The sequence below is a fragment of the Mustela putorius genome, unplaced genomic scaffold (genome assembly GCF_011764305.1).
Source record: "Mustela putorius furo isolate JIRA1106 unplaced genomic scaffold, ASM1176430v1.1 tig00003845_pilon_pilon_pilon, whole genome shotgun sequence".
Classification (NCBI taxonomy): domain Eukaryota; kingdom Metazoa; phylum Chordata; class Mammalia; order Carnivora; family Mustelidae; genus Mustela; species Mustela putorius.
In genome coordinates, this window is record NW_025421998.1 from 79569536 (window position 1) to 79587198 (window position 17663).

At 36.2% G+C, this 17663-nt stretch overlaps 1 protein-coding gene and 1 pseudogene across 1 annotated transcript in view; one reads left to right on the forward strand and one right to left on the reverse strand.

The window, feature by feature from the left end:
• WASL (WASP like actin nucleation promoting factor) overlaps nt 1-17663 on the reverse strand; it is a 76237-nt gene that overhangs the window by 21630 nt on the left and 36944 nt on the right. Inside the window, exons 2-5 of the mRNA XM_004741863.3 lie at nt 11336-11470; nt 9092-9178; nt 7425-7521; nt 4065-4088 (exon numbers count right to left, since the gene is read on the reverse strand). Of these exons, the coding sequence (XP_004741920.1) occupies nt 4065-4088; nt 7425-7521; nt 9092-9178; nt 11336-11470 (343 nt within the window). The remainder of the gene's footprint in view (nt 1-4064; nt 4089-7424; nt 7522-9091; nt 9179-11335; nt 11471-17663) is intronic.
• Nucleotides 2077-2188, forward strand: LOC123387135 (annotated as a pseudogene).

Sequence of the window (17663 nt, forward strand, 5' to 3'; positions counted from 1 at the left end):
ACAAAATACAAGGGGTATGTGGAATGAATAGCAAAGTTTAATTCATACTGTAGTCAGACTGGGTTTCCCCTCCTCCTTCTACCCCAAGAGGAAGTATGGATATACTGTTACTGCCAAGCAGTTTATAAAGCCTTTGAATTAGCTATTTAGTGTAATTACACATGATTTTTTTTAGTACTGGTTAAAACATTATTTAGTTAAGTTTATACAGGAAAATTCAAATTATAGAGACAAACAGAAAATTAGTATTAGCTACGTTAGCTGGGAAATTATAGAGAGTTTTTCTACACTTTTCATCTTATAGATGAAAACTAAGGATGAGAAGTGTCAGGTGACCTGTCTAAAGTCACAGAATTAGGGACAAAAAGCAAAGGTGAACTCTGCTTTCTTGATTCCTAATCCATTAACTACTACTGTACTTTTACACTAATGTCAAACCACAAGGTGACTGATAATGCTAACTTTACCAATGTTGTCATATATTATTTCCTTACCAATTAGTTCTCTCAATTTATATAGTTTAACTGTTTATCATTCAATAAATATTTACTAGTAACTTTTAAAATTTAGGAAAAAAAATTCCTACATAATCATGAGATTAGGTACTTGGTTATCTCTGTTGATAATAGTCATTTACTTTAGAGTTTGAAGGTGTTTGGAAATTAGTTTAAAATGATGTTGTAAAGCCCAATTAAATATTTGTTTCCAAAAGTGACAACTGGTGTAAGGTACAGTCATTTTTAAATGAAGTTTATCGAAGATCTGGTAATGGAGATACGCCTAAATCACTTCTAGTAAAAATTAAGTATTCCATTTATAAAATTATACTCATCCTAAGAACATACACTAAGGGGATTGTTTCCCTTCTTTAAAAAAAAAAAAAACTAGTCAAATGACAAATTACCATTTTCTGATTAAAGACAACTGTCACAGAAAAGGCTTTTTAATATTCTCACTGAACAGCATTTCTAGTTAATTTTAAAACTAAAAGAACAAACTAAAGTCTTCCCCTTAATTACATAAAAAGCAGAGAACTCTCACCAAGGTAAAATAGTTGAGAAACAGGTGGCCCAGAGGCCTCTGATGTCAAGCAGTCATGAAGCTGAGAACAAATCATTGGAAAGCGTCTAAGCTAAAAGGTGAGACTGACCAATAAAGAAAAAAGAAAGATGTATGGATTAGGAGTTAGTGAGGAAGACACTGAATTGCATTTCAGGAATATATGCTACTTCTACATAAAGTGTCTTTTCAATAGTTACAATTTGAAAATGTCTACTAAACTGATAATCCATATGGGGATTTAAGACAAAGCACCTGCAGGGACACAGCAAGGTGGATAAGGTGTCCAGTGCACCTGGTAGTAGTGTACCAAATGCAAAAAAAGTAATATGCTGCCTTCAAAACAGTGGTCTCCACATAGTGGGGAGTGACTGCACTGCAGGAAAAAAATATTAAAACTTCTTTTAATAATTATTTTATCCTTTACTGTGTATGCAATATGTTAATACATATTATATGTATATTTTATAAGAAAATATACAAATTCTGGCAATACATGCCATATATTTTTGCCTTTTCATGATACCTTTTAAACTCTCATTTAATGAAAAGACGTTTGGGATCACTGCACCAAAAGGGTTAAACTAAAGAACTAAATATTTAAAACCAAGAGCTATCACAGAGAAAGAAACTCTTATTATGAGTACCTCTCCTACCAGGAATAATAAAATTGCAAGACACCACTGTCACATAAAGAATATTCAAATTCATGGGGTGCATGCGTGGCTCAGTCAATTAAGTGTTAGACTCTTGGTCTAAGCTCAGGTCATAATCTCAGTACAGAAACTACTTGTCCCTCTTTCTCCCCCTCTGCTCTCTGCTCCTCCTCCCACTCAGAAGCTCTCTCTTAAATAAATACATAAACAAATAAATAAAATCTTAAAAAACAAACAAAAAAAGAATATCCAAATTCCTTGTATTCATGGATTAGGTACCTCTTCAGAAATACATTTTATATGTACTGAAAAGATTAAAATTTTGAAAACTCCATAAAACACTTATATTGTTAACTTTATTATCGCTTCTTGGCCTTTTGGCTAAGATCAAGTGTAGTATCTGTTCTTATCAGTTTAATATACTGTTAACTTTAATTGCAACATCTATACTTTAATATCTCAGGTTACTTTTCCCAAAGATGCCACTTCCAGGAAGCCTTCCCCACTGGTACTCAACACATGCTTCAAGAATGCAGAATAATAAATTCAAAATGATTAAAATATTGAGCATGCAACAGGGAGAAAATTCTAACACTGCTGTAAGATTTCACAAATGAATGACTTCTGAGTCAGCTGCTTCTGCTTCCTCTGCCTCTACCACGTTAACAGTGGCGTTACTTAAGGCATGTAATTTACCCTGTCTAGGTCTCAGTTTCTCCTTCAAAATCTTATGGACGTAGCATAGTGATAAAGGGGCCGGGCTGTGGAGTTAAGACTGCTTGAGACTGAATTCTTCTGTACCACTTACTAGATTTGTGACCCTGAGCAAGATACTCATTTGTGTCCCTCCCTGTTTGGTCTTCTATAAAACGGGGATAATAGCAGCCACTTCATAAGACTCCTGGAGAGTGCCTGGCTGGTAGTAAATGATCATTAAATAGTAGCTGCTGTAATTATTGTTGTTATTGTCTTCATCATGACAGCTAGGTTTTAGTAAGTGCTATGCTAAGTACTTTGATTACTTCATTTAATCTCCACAGCATTTCTATAAAATAAGTATTAAAATTTCCACTTAAAAGATAAAGCCAAGGGCGCCTGGGTGGCTCAGTGGGTTAAGCCGCTGCCTTCGGCTCAGGTCATGATCTCAGGGTCCTGGGATCGAGTCCCACATGGGGCTCTCTGCTCGGCAGGGAGCCTGCTTCCTTCTCTCTCTCTCTCTCTGCCTGCCTCTCAGTGTACTTGTGATTTCTCTCTGTCAAATAAATAAATAAAATCTTTAAAAAAAAAAAAAAAAAAAAAAGATAAAGCCAAAGTATACATTACTTGGCAGAGGGTAAGCCTTACTGAATGTGATTTTTTTTTTTAATTATAATAAGGTAAATAATCCAAAATTGACTACAGCAGTATTTGATTCATGTTTTTGTATCAGGAAAAAAATTTAAGGACAAATCAGAAAGCAATATATCTGTTTAAAAGATACAAACCCTAACAATCCTCAACAGCTATCATATATTATTTGTGTCCCAGAATAAGCTATCTAAATTCTGATGAGAGGATGTGAGATGCTTTAAAAAAAAAAAGCCATACCCTCCATTATAACGAAGGTTCCTGGAGCAATAGTTCCATACCTCCACAGGGTCAGCCACCCAATTTCAATGTGATGCAATCTCTGCATCCTCTGTCCCCATAGAAAATATATACACTTAAGAATTTAGTACACTATATTTCAAGGAGTGTTTACAGAGTCCAAGATGTGAATCTCTGCCCTAATGATCTGGGGCTTTGTCCTTTTTATTTTGGAATTCCACTTCATTTTGGAATATATACTTTTCTGGTATACTTTTTTTTTTTTTTAAAGAATTCTCAATACTTCAAGTGCTCATCATGAAATTAAAAAGGATAATATAAAGCTACTATTAGTTCTATGCACTCCATTAAAGTCAGTGCTCATTCTCACAGGGACTAGTTTCGTATTACCAGTGTGAAATAGTATTTGGAAATAAGAAACATAAATCTTAAAGAAAGAAACGAACAAGTATGCTACACAAAATTTGCTATCTTTAAAGAAGATATTAAGTCAAGATCATACAGTTTATAAACTTGTCAATATAGAATGAAGATATAAGTAATAGTGATCTTCACCCTACATAGTCCTCCTTCATCCTATAAAAAAGCCAAAAAATAGTACATTTCTAAGATTCATCTTTGTTATTTTAAAATGACACAATAAACTACAGTATTTGATCACAGATATTAAATATTTAAGTATTAATGTATGATACATGTTTCTAAAGGATTAAACAACAACCTAAAATCTTCTAGATCAATAATTTGTATCAAAGAGCTTACCATTTGGGGGGTCTCGTCTTTTCTCTGTTAGAAAATAAATCAAAATAATATTATCAGACATATGCAATACAAAAATCAACATAAAGAATTAATCTACCCAAACTCTGTCTTATTCTTAAGTCAATGTATAAGTGGCTAAAAAAGGTTTCTCTAAGGAAGTGACATCTGAATAAAATAAGGAACAACGTATTTAAAGGCCTAAGGAGGGAACAGCATGAAGGAACATCATGAAGCTTGCACCAGAGTGAGCCAACAGAAGAGTAAAAGGAGGCAGTCAGAAGGAGACCCAGGGACTGGATCATGTAGGGTCCCACAGGCCATGGTAAGGAATACAGATTGTATTCTATATATGATAGGAAGCTCTTATAGGGTTTAATAGGGCCAACATAATCTAATGTTTTTAAAAGATAACTTAGGCTACTATGTGGAAAAGAAATCTGAGTGGCAGCAGGGAAACTAGTGAGGAAGTTATGGTAGTCCAGATGACAGATAAAGGGGGCTTCGATTAGAGGGGTAGCAGAGGTGAAGAGAATTAGATCCACGATATGTTTCTGAAGAGACAACAGGCTCACTGATAGGATTTATAAGAGACCATGGTGAGCCAGAGTGGAGCCTTTTACCAAGTTGGGGAATACACGGGGAAGAGTAGGAATGGGTCTAACCGGGGTCAGGGAACATAGATCAGATGTTCTGCTCAGACAAGTTAAGTTTAAGGTTATCCTGATGCTCAGTTGAAGTAAACAAGTTTGAAGGTTGGGGGAAAGGTCAACAATGAGGACAAAACTTTGGGAGGCATCAGTGTATGGAGAGTTTTCAAAGCTACGGGGACACAATGAAAGCACAAGAGTAATGAAAATACTCAGAAACATTTGATCACTAAAGCAGACCAAAAATAACAAAAAGCTATAGCAGATCAGAAAGGAGTAAAACCAGGAGAACTATCAATCCTTTGTACTCAGACTCTTACATATGAAGTTTGGTATCATTTTAGCTTTAAGAAATTCAAAAGTGGTTGAAGAATTTTAAACAAATGTAATTTCCAGAAAGATTTTCTAATATAAAATTAACCCAAATTATAAGAGAAATACCCATAAATAATGATATAATTATCAGTTTACAGACAGCCATAAACTAAAATTAATAGGATTTAACTGGGGAATAAGTTAAAAAATCCTGGCAATAGGAAATAATCAATTTATTACTCCATCTGGTGGTCTGATGAAGTAACTTTCTGAAACACTGGACATAAGCAAGTCCCATCTATGTCAATGAATGTCAATCTCCCATTTCCCAGGTGATGTTATCTCTGCAACCAGAGAGGAAATACTTTAACTGATAACACAGATATGGAAATACACTGACATAAATATAAAGTTCAGAGGATAAGTTCTAAAAAGTAATTTACAAATAAGATGCCGACCTGGCTTGAGAGCCATTCACATTAAAAAAAAGGGAGGGTTTGGTTGAACAAGGAAGAATGGGAGCTGCTGGTATGAGGTATCTGCTAGAAATATTTGCAGAACAGTGATTTAATCATATCAAGAGGTATTTTAGTACCAACTAGTAAAACTACTTGTGGAGTACTGTGTTCAATATGACTACTGTATTTGAAGCTGGATCATTTCTTCAAATCTGGACCTTCTGAAGAAGACATAAAAATATACAGTGGCTTCAGAGTACAGTATTTGGGATGATGCATCTATAAAGTACATCATGAGAGGAGTAAGAAACTGAAATAGGTTAAGGTAAAGAAGTAAAGGCATGAGAACATGATAGATGGCTTCCAATATTAAATGGCTACTGGGAGGAAAAGAAAATAGACTAATTTTTTATTGCTCCAAAAGTCAGACTCCATGCATCTAAGTTAAAGAGAGGTGAGGCTGGAGTTTGAATTAGCAGAAGTAGAATAGATCCCTACCCAGGAATCTATCAGCTGCCTCCCTAAGATGACCTTTCTGCTTCTGAAACACCATGCTTAAAAGTTTAGGAACTACATAAAGCAAAATTCCTATACCAGCTGAAAGATGCCTTTAGGGACCTTCCTATTTCAAAGTCAATTAGTCTATATTTTAAGAAATATTTTTTATTGTTTGATTTGGAAATGTCACATATATTGACTATAAGGAGCCCCTGGCCTAGCACCTGATTATGTCACAGAACCATAAACTATTCTTTATCTTTAAATCCTTTCCTGCAAGAAATCAAGTAGTAAATGTCCTCATTCCTAAAAAGTAGTAAGAAAAAATAGGTCCCTAATAATTCTATTTATTCATTGCAGTTAAGGTATAATAAGAAGGCAACATCTATTGTTGTTGTGAGGCAACAACTTAGTTCATTTTATTTTCACTTCATTTTATTTCATTTCATTTTACCTCACCTCCCTCTTGAAAACCATTAAAATAACAGTAAAGATGTACAAAATGGAATACATGATTTTACATTCCTGTTTTCTGGATCCAATGTCTTATTTTTTCAAGGCTTAGTCCCTCTTAGTGGTAAAGCACAACCTGGAATACACTGATCTTCAAAACTGGGCTAACATGTACCCCCAGATGTATAGAAAAACTTCCCAAGGATTATACAGCCTGGCTAGTTTGAAGGCGAACAATTTGGTGATCACAACTCACACATGCTCTTTCTCTGAAAACTGATCTTCTTAAGATGATGGTTTTAGAGAGGTTCACCTTTCCTAATCACCCTTCTCCCACTTGACAACAGAAAGGCCTAGTATACTGTTGTCAAGTATTTCTATATCAATAAATTTAAAATTGTATACTAGACTAGAGCATTCTCTAATTATTTTATGTGTATTATAGTCTCATACATTAAGTTTTTTATGGATTTATGATAGACAACATTAGAGACAAAATAGAGACAAAACAATGCTTACAAATTTTGTTTGCAACTTTGCTTGTTCGCTTCTAGGCTTGCCTAAAAAGTCTTTGTCACAAAGTATTAAATATGCTAAGAATGTAAGTTAAGAACAAAGCCATAAAAATGCAAGTTTTAGAGTCAGTATATATGGCATGTTATCAACAAGACAGATTATCAGAATGAATTCTTCAGTAAATCTGAAAAAAAAAAAAATAGTTCTTAATAAAAATAGTTCTTAAATAAGTCCTAACGAATTTTTTTTTTTTTTTTTTTTTTTTTGGTAAGGGGCCAGAGAATAAATATTTTAGGCTTTGTGCACCATACAGTCTTTGTTGTAACCACCCAACTGTTGTTCTGGCAACAGACAAAATGTAAACCAATGAGTGTAGGTTTGTCTCACTAAAACTTTATTTATAAAAACAGGTGTGGGCCCGTTCTGTCCCATGAGCCAGCTCCTGTTTAAAAAAAAAAAAGAAAAAAGTTTACCAGATTTCCTTTGTCTCCGGCCCAACAAGTCTGTAACTGCTTTCCGGAATTTTTTTGCTTCTTCTTCATTGGCAAAATTAAGAGCAACTTGACAAGTCTGAAATATTTTTATTTAAAAAGGTAAACAACAGAAAACATGAATCTAGCTTTAATGAAAAAAATCGATAACAAAGTACATTTCTGAAGAAGGAAAGCTAAGTTTACTAGCAGACAAGAGCTTAGTTTAAGCTTAGTTTTAATTTTATCTGAATAACTGAAGAATACTGAAAGCATGGAGAAGGCAAAGTAAAAGACTACTAATAGATAAGTTGCCTCTCATAACGCACATTCAAATATTAAATGGAATACTCCATCTTCAACAATGACAACAAAAATAGCAAATTGAATGTGATCTTTCAATAGAACTCTACAAAATAATACGGATTTTAGAATAGCAAACACTGGAAAAGTTGGTCAAATGCAGGTCAGCTCTATCTTTACTAGGTTATGTTTTTATTTTACAGCTCAACTGTAGGTATTATTTATATTATAACCTTAATTCAGATAAAGTATTAAAAATATGAAAAGACTGACATTGATAATGGCATTTTATGCACACTTTTATATGTGTAGATATATTCATATTTTATTAAGAAAAATGTGAAAAATAACAGCTAGAGAAGAAAAATTTTTGAAACTATATATCATCTAACCTTTTTTCCTCACTATATAAAATTTAGGAAATAAAAATACAAAAATAAAGAAAATTAAAATCACCTATAACCTAGTCACTCAGACAATCTCTGTCAGCATATGGTATGGAAATCCTTCTAACATCTTCCTCGAGTATATGCAATAAATTTCTTCATATTCTATTCTCCCCCTACACGCATTTATTGTATTTTAGCACTCTCCTAGGCCACAAACTATTCTTTCACAAAATAATTTGAATGGCAATATAACATCAATATTTAAAACATACCATGGATTAGTGGGCAATTAAGACTTCATTTTTATACATAAGAACACTAAATCCCAGAAAGATAAAGCTCTCTGTCCAAAGACAAAGATGATGAAAAAACAAATTTCTTTTCTACACAGCAAATTATATTTATGGTACTCTTTGGAAACTTTTTTTTTCTTTTTTTTTTTGGCCCTTTAAAGTCTAAGCCATTTCTTCTATTCAGCTTTTTTTTTTTTTTAAGATTTTATTTATTTATTTGACAGAGAAAGAGAGACAGTGAGAGAGAACACAAAGCAGAGGGAGTGAGAGAGGGAGAAAAGGCTTCCCGCAGGGAGCTCAATGCGGGGCTCGATCCCAGGATTCCAGGATCATGATCTGAGCAGAAGGCAGATGCTTAACTGACTGAGCCACCCAGGTGCCCCTCTGAAGAACCTTTTAAAGGTAAAATAATTATTTTTACTTTATATAGTGTTTACATGGAAAGCTCATAAATGCTTTCCACAAACAAGTATTAAAACAATTATGGGATCGAGCTCCACATCGGGCTCCCTGCTCAGTAGGAGGCCTGTTCTCCCTCTCCTGCTCTCCCTACCTGTGTTTCCTCTCTCACTGTCTCTCTCTCTCTCTGTCAAATAAATAAGTAAAATCTTAAACAAAACAAAAGCCAGATGAAAAAACAAAAAAAATTACATTAAACAGGGCAATAAAAAATAATATGACTTACATCTCCAGCAAAGGTATGAAAATATCCTCTAGGACTATTATATACAAAGTTATTGTATAGCTCTTGTTCCCACAATAGTTTCCCATCCTAGAAAAAGGTTAAAATAAGAGTTACCAAAAAGATAATCTCCAGGAATAAAACAAGATAGATGACTCATATTCAGGGAATTGTTTACATTAACAATAGGTTATACAGGCACAGAAAACACACACACACACGTATAAAACATAAATAACATATAATTTAATCAGTAATTTCTTAACAAAAGAGTAAATTCTGGATTTTTCTTTCAAAAAACTACATATCAAATGAGTTTAAGTCAGTATGCTAAGACACTATCTCATTAGCCTTGTATTCCCAAATAGTTACTCAGTCAAATATTAACCTAGAACAATTACTAGATCATCAATGTTAGACAGAAGGACTAGAATACTGTTGTACATGCACTGATTATCAATGCATAGTTCCATCAGTAATAGACTGTGTGCCATCAAATATTATAGGAACATTTCATGCTCTTTTCCTCAATTTTGTAAATGCTGAGAGGGTCAAATATAGCCTCTCTGTACTATTCATTAACAATTTTTGAATTCCTAACTTTTACATAGTGGCCCTCTAATTAAATACTGGTAAGAGTAGTTAGTGTCAATCATGTGCAAAAAGAGACTGATAATTAAAGTGCACCAAGGTTAAAGTATGGTTGAGAGAACCATAGATGACTGGATTTTCTTATCTGTGGCTACAGTAGAAGAAATATAATTAACCTACTACCAAAGGTGGCTAAGTGAAAGTATTCAGCAATGGTTATCTAAAATTAGAAGTAAATGGTTAGAGAAATTTAAGTATTGTCCTATTTCAAAAGCAAGGTTCTACCTAGACCATGACTTTAAAATATTTAGAAAACACTATATACACATACAATGCAATTCCTTTCTTAGTGAAGCTTTATTGCACTTGATTTCTGAATAGTGCTTCTCACTGGTGATGAGAAATATGTTAAAAAACAAAAAAAACAACAAACTAAAAACTAAACAGTTTCTTTCAAACTCTGCATGTGTTCCCTATCCCCCAGAATCAGTGCCACAGTAAGCCACTGCTCACGGGAGTATGCCACATCTTGTGGTATGGAGAAGTAAATGTTAAGTAGCACAAAGCTACAAAGAACAGTAATTTAAATCTTATTTAATCTCAGGGAAACACTTTGCAATAGGCCCAAATGGTTCTCCCATTTTACAAATAAATAAACCAAGGCCCAGAGAAGTAAAACAGTTTAATTACAATCTATCTATCTTAAGTATCATCCAGGAGAGTTCAAAAATATTTTTTTGGTAATTATTCCATTATACTTATTGCCACATACAAATATTACAGAAGCCTACATATAGAAAAGGTTTTTTTTTTTTTTTTTTAAATTTATTTATTTGTTAGAGAGAGAAAGAGGCAGGCAGAGGGAGAAGCAGGCTCCCTGCTGAGCAAGGAGCCCAACGCGGGATTTGATCCCAGGAAACTGGGATCATGACCTGAGCCAAAGGCAGACGCTTTACTGACTGAGCCACCCAGGGGTCCCCTATAAAAAAGGTTTCGAAAGATAAATGGAGATTCATCTCTGCACAAAGGTAATTACTTCTACAGTAACTGTAAGAGGGTGAATACCTGAGAATGGGCATCCAATCTAGAACAATGTGGATTTGTGTTTGAATGTGTGAGGTACAAAGCTGTGAAAATCTGAACATTGTTACTGTTGTCTCAACATAGGTATAAGTTGCAAATACATTATTATAGGTAGTGTATCGTGCTTTAAACCTAGACTGAAGTAATTAACAGGATATACTAAACTAAAATATACTTTTATAGTTCCCTGAAAGGATTATATATGCTTGGAATAAAGGAGCACCAGTAGAAAAAGAGAGAATACAGAGAAAGCCCAAGATGTAAAGATATTAAAACAAAAAAAGCAAAACAAAACAAAAAAAACAGAAAAATCCTTTAATGTGTAGTGGCTGTAGAAAGATAAACAGGGAACTCTTCATGTTCTGGCTTACAACCTATTCCTGTTTGGTTGCAATGCCCATGCTTCATTTTCTAAAAGCAAGCCTCACTCTTCAAATATTAAGTATAATTTAAAAAAATATACACAAGATGAACAAAAATTATATATTTAACAATATATTTAAATATAAAAATAATTATAACGGAGGTTAAAAAACCTATTTACCTAAAGTTTAAAGTGGAAATAAAACTCACCTTAATATCAAATATTCTTAAAAAATAAGATCTCTGTGGATTGTCCTTAACAAGACAAGCGACACCGCTGCACTTCTTTGACCACATACAGTTACGATCTGCTGCATATAGCTGTACCACTGCTGAAGACATAGTCTGGAAAATATAAAATGTATAGCCATTAGGTTCAAAATAACATTCAGATGACCACAGCACCTCTGACATCTTCACTGAAATTTCTTAAGAGACATCCAACCAGGGCGGCTCAGTGGGTTAAGCCGCTGCCTTCGGCTCAGGTCATGATCTCAGGGTCCTGGGATCGAGTCCTGCATCAGGCTCTCTGCTCAGCAGGGAGCCTGCTTCCCTTCCTCTCTCTCTCTGCCTGCCTCTCTGCCTACTTGTGATCTCTCTCTCTGTCAAATAAATAAATAAAATCTTTAAAAAAAAAAAAAGAGACATCCAACCAGAATCACCCAGCTAGGTCACTCCTGATTCCCTGTCCCACAGAAACAAGATGATAAACATTTGTTGTTCCTTTAAGCCATTACTTTTTGAGGTAATTTCTCAAACAGTAGCAAACAACATAATAACTGCATTAAACGTAACTATAGAAAGCAAACATTTACTGATGCTTAGAATGTGACAAAAATTATATTAGGTGCATTAAAATACAACTCCATTTAAATGTATTACTATTATAATCTCATTCAATGCTTGCAAAACCCAACGTTAAAGAGATAAATAATCTGCCTCAAATCACACAGCAAAGTGGCAGAGTTCCATGCAGGCAATTTATGACTTCAGATCCTGTAGTCCCCCTTTATCGATGGGGTGTACATTCCAAGACTCCCCAGTAGATGCCTGAAACTGCAGACACTACAAATCCCATATATACTATGTTTTTCCTACATATCTATGATGAAGTTTAATTTATAAATTAGGCAGAGATTAAAAATAACAAAAAGTAAAACAATTGTTATAACTATTGTAATAAGTCATGTGAATGTGGGATCTCTCTCAAAATATCTTATTGTACTATACTCATCCTTCCTGTGATAATGTTAGATGATAAAACACACCTACATGAGCGGATGAAGTGAGGTGAATGGAGTAGGCATTATAACATAATGTTAGGCTACTACTAACCTTCCGACACTATGTCAGAAGGAGGATCATCTACTTCCAAACAGCAGTTGACTGACCGTGCGTAACTGAAACTGTGGAGAGCAAAACCATGCATGAAGAAGGACTACTATACCACTTTCCAATACTGTGAACACTTCAGTATATGAAGTAGTAGTGTTAGTAAAGGCTGACATCCACATAGCAGTTAATTACTTTAGTATGGTACTAAATCACAACTGAAAGCAAGATTTGAAGGTACTAATTATACTGCTAGACATTCTGAACATATCATTATCCTAGAAGGCAGATTCTAAAATCATCTTTTTTTAAAATTTTTTTTGAAGATTTTATTTATTTGACAAAGAGAGAAAGAACACAAGCAAGGGAGTGGCAGGCAGAGGGAGAGGGAGAAACAGGCTCCCCACTCAGCAGGAAGCCCAAAGCAAGCTCAATCCCAGGACGCTATGATCAAGATCTGAGCCAAAAGGAGGTGCTTCACGAACTGAGCCACCCAGGCACCCGTGTAATATCTTTTTAAAAGAGGGCAAAACTGAGGGAAAAAAGATATTAAGTGACTTGCACATGGCCATGCTTGAGAGCTATACTGAAGATATAAAGAATTATCAGTAATTATTGTACTAATTTTCCCAAGGATATACCTAACTAGTACCCTTTGGGATGTATAAGCGAAAAGCTAATTGCTACAAGCAAGGAACATGGCACATTAAGTTTTAACCATGTTGCAAACTCCCTCATGACAGCATCTTGAAAAAATGGAAACTCTAGTTTACTTCTAAAGGTTTTTTTTTTTAATGTTATAATCTTGGATGTAACTATTCGATTTTAGTTTCCATTAAGAGTGATACAAAGCAGAGGAGTCAAGATGGCAGAGAAGTAGCAGGCTGAGACTACTTCAGCTAGCAGGAGATCAGCTAGATAGCTTATCTAAAGATTGCAAACACCTGCAAATCTATCGGCAGAGGCAGATCGAAGAGAAGAAGAACAGCAATTCTGGAAATAGAAAAACAGCCACTTTCTGAAAGGTAGGACTGGTGGATATGTGAATCCAAAGCGACGGGAAGATAGACCCCGGGGGGAGGGGCCGGCTCCCGGCAAGCTGCGGAGCAACGGAGCACAAAATCAGGACTTTTAAAAGTCTGTTCCGCTGAGGGACATCGCTCCAGAGGCTAAACCGGGGTGAAGTCCACGGGGGGTCACGGTGGCCTCAGGTCCCACAGGGTCACAGAAGGATCGAGGGTGTCTGAGTGTCGCAGAACTTGCGGGTACTGGAATGGGAAAACTGGCTACAGAGACAGAGCCGACAGTAAGCTCACAGCTCAGGGTTACCTTGAACCAGCCACAGGCTCGGTGAGCTTGGAGCGCGGCCGGAGGTCAGACGCAAGTAACTGGGCGCTGTTCTCTGAGGGCGCACTGAGGAGTGGGGCCCCGGGTTCTCGGCTCCTCCAGGCCGGAGACCAGGAGGCCGCCATTTGTATTCCCGTCCTCCGGAACTCTACGGAAAGGGCTCAGGGAACAAAAGCTCCTGAAAGCAAACCCGAGCTAATTACTCAGCCCCGCCACTGGTAAGGGCGGTGCAATTCTGCCTGGGGCAAAGACACTTGAGAATCACTACACCAGGCCCCTCGTCCAGAAAAGCAACAAGAAATCCAGCCAAGACCAAGTTCACCTACCAAAGAGTGCGGTTTCAATACCAAGGAGAGCAGCAGAATTCCAGAGGAGGAGAAAGCAAAGCACGGAACTCAAGGCTTTCTCCCTGTTATTTTTTTTTAGTCTTGCAGTTAATTTAATTTTTTTCTTTTTCATTTGTTTTTTTCTCTTGCCTTCTGGTAAAATTTTTTTTTAACTTTTACCCTTTTTTTTTTTAAAAGATTTTATTTATTTATTTGACAGAGATCACAGGTAGGCAGAGAGGCAGGCAAAGAGGGTGAGAGGGAAGCAGGCTCCCTGCCGAGCAGAGAGCCCGATGTGGGACTCGATCCCAGGACCCTGAGATCATGACCTGAACCGAAGGCAGCGGTTTAAACCACTGAGGCACTCAGGCGCCCGTACCCTTTTCCTTTTTAACGTTTTTTAACTAGTTTATCTAATATATATATTTTTCTTTTTTATATTTTTCTTTCTTTTTTTTTCTTTCTTCCTTTTTGAACCTCTTTTTATCCCCTTTCACCCCCCTCACGATTTGGGATCTCTTCTGATTTGGTTAAAGCATATTTTCCTGGGGTTGCCACCCTTTTAGTATTTTACTTGCTCCTTCATATACTCTTATCTGGACAAAATGACAAGGCGGAAAAATTCACCACAAAAAAAAGAACAAGAGGCAGTACCGAGGCTAGGGCTAATCAATACAGACATTGGTAATATGTAAGATCTAGAGTTCAGAATGACAATTCTCAAGGTTCTAGTCGGACTCGAAAAAGGCATGGAAGATATTAGAGAAACCCTCTCGGGAGATATAAAAGCCCTTTCTGGAGAAAAAAAGAACTAAAATCTAACCAAGTTGAAATTAAAAAAGCTATTAATGAAGTGCAATAAAAAATGGAGGCTCTCACTGCTAGGATATGAGGCAGAAGAAAGAATTAGTGATATAGAAGACCAAATGACAGAGAATAAAGAAGCTGAGCAAAAGAGGGACAAACAGCTACTGGACCACGAGGGGAGAATCTGAGAGATAAGTGACACATAAGACGAAACAACATTAGAATAATTGGGATTCCAGAAGATGAAGAAAGAGAGAGGGGAGCAGAAGGTATACTGAAGAGAATTCTTGGGGAGAATTTCCCCAATATGGCAAAGGGAACGAGCATCAAAATTCAGGAGGTTCAAAGAACGCCCCTCAAAATCAGTAAGAATAGGCCCACACCCCATCACCTAATACTAAAATTTACAAGTCTCAATGACAAAGAGAAAATCCTGAAAGCAGCCCGGGAAAAGAAGTCTGTAACATACAATGGTAAAAATATTAGATTGGCAGCTGACTTATCCACAGAGACCTGGCAGGCCAGAAAGAGCTGGCATGATATTTTCAGAGCACGAAACGAGAAAAACATGCAGCCAAGAATACTATATCCAGCTAGGCTATCATTGAAAATAGAAGGAGAGATTAAAAGCTTCCAGGACAAACAAAAACTGAAAGAATTTGCAAATACCAAACCAGCTCTACAGGAAATATTGAAAGGGGTCCTCTAAGCAAAGAGAGAGCCTATAAGTGGTAGATCAGAAAGGAACAGAGACGATATACAGTAACAGTCACCTTACAGGCAATACAATGGCACTAAATTCATATCTCTCAATAGTTACCCTGAATGTTAATGGGCTAAATGCCCCTGTCAAAAGACACAGGGTATCAGAATGGATAAAAAAACAAAACCCATCTATATGCTGCCTCCAAGAAACTCATTTTAAGCCTGAAGACACCTCCAGATTTAAAGTGAGGGGGTGGAAAAGAATGTACCATGCTAATGGACATCAGAAGAAAGCAGGAGTGGCAATCCTTATATCAGATCAATTAGATTTTAAACCAAAGACTATAATAAGAGATGAGGAAGAACACTATATCATACTCAAAGGGTCTGTCCAACAAGAAGATCTAACAATTTTAAATATCTATGCCCCCAACGTGGGAGCAGCCAACTATATAAACCAATTAATAACAAAATCAAAGAAACACATCAACAATAATACAATAATAGTAGGGGACTTTAACACTCCCCTCACTGAAATGGACAGATCATCCAAGCAAAAGATCAGCAAGGAAATAAAGGCCTTAAACGACACACTGGACCAGATGGACATCACAGATATATTCAGAACATTTCATCCCAAAGCAACAGAATACACATTCTTCTCTAGTGCACATGGAACATTCTCCAGAATAGATCACATCCTCGGTCCTAAATCAGGACTCAACCGGTATCAAAAGATTGGGATCATTCCCTGCATATTTTCAGACCACAATGCTCTAAAGCTAGAACTCAACCACAAAAGGAAGTTTGAAAAGAACCCAAACATGGAGACTAAACAGCATCCTTCTAAAGAATGAATGGGTCAACCAGGAAATTAAAGAAGAATTGAAAAAAATCATGGAAACAAATGATAATGAAAATACAATGGTTCGGGCGCCTGGGTGGCTCAGTGGGTTAAGCCGCTGCCTTCGGCTCAGGTCATGATCTCAGGGTCCTGGGATCGAGTCCCGCATCGGGCTCTCTGCTCAGCAGGGAGCCTGCTTCCCTCTCTCTCTCTCTCTGCCTGCCTCTCCATCTACTTGTGATTTCTCTCTGTCAAATAAATAAATAAAATCTTAAAAAAAAAAAAAAAAAAGAAAATACAATGGTTCAAAATCTGTCGGACACAACAAAGGCAGTCCTGAGAGGAAAATATATAGCAGTACACGCCTTTCTCAAGAAACAAGAAAGGTCTCAGGTACACAACCTAACCCTACAGCTAAAGGAGCTGGAGAAAGAACAAGAAAGAAACCCTAAGCCCAGCAGGAGAAGAGAAATCATAAAGATCAGAGCAGAAATCAATGAAATAGAAACCAAAAAAACAATAGAACAAATCAATGAAACTAGGAGCTGGTTCTTTGAAAGAATTAATAAAATTGATAAACCCCTGGCCCGACTTATCAAAAAGAAAAGAGAAAGGACCCAAATAAATAAAATCATGAATGAAAGAGGAGAGATCACAACTAACACCAAAGAAATACAAACTATTATAAGAACATACTATGAGCAACTCTACGGCAATAAATTTGACAATCTGGAAGAAATGGATGCATTCCTAGAAACATATAAACTACCACAACTGAACCAGGAAGAAATAGAAAGCCTGAACAGACCCATAACCAGTAAGGAGATTGAAACAGTCATTAAAAATCTCCAAACAAACAAAAGCCCAGGGCCAGACGGCTTCCCGGGGGAATTCTACCAAACATTTAAAGAAGAACTAATTCCTATTCTCCTGAAACTGTTCCAAAAAATTGAAATGGAAGGAAAACTTCCAAACTCATTTTATGAGGCCAGCATCACCTTGATCCCAAAACCAGACAAGGATCCCACCAAAAAAGAGAGCTATAGACCAATATCCTTGATGAACACAGATGCGAAAATACTCAACAAAATACTAGCCAATAGGATTCAACAGTACATTAAAAGGATTATTCACCACGACCAAGTGGGATTTATTCCAGGGCTGCAAGGTTGGTTCA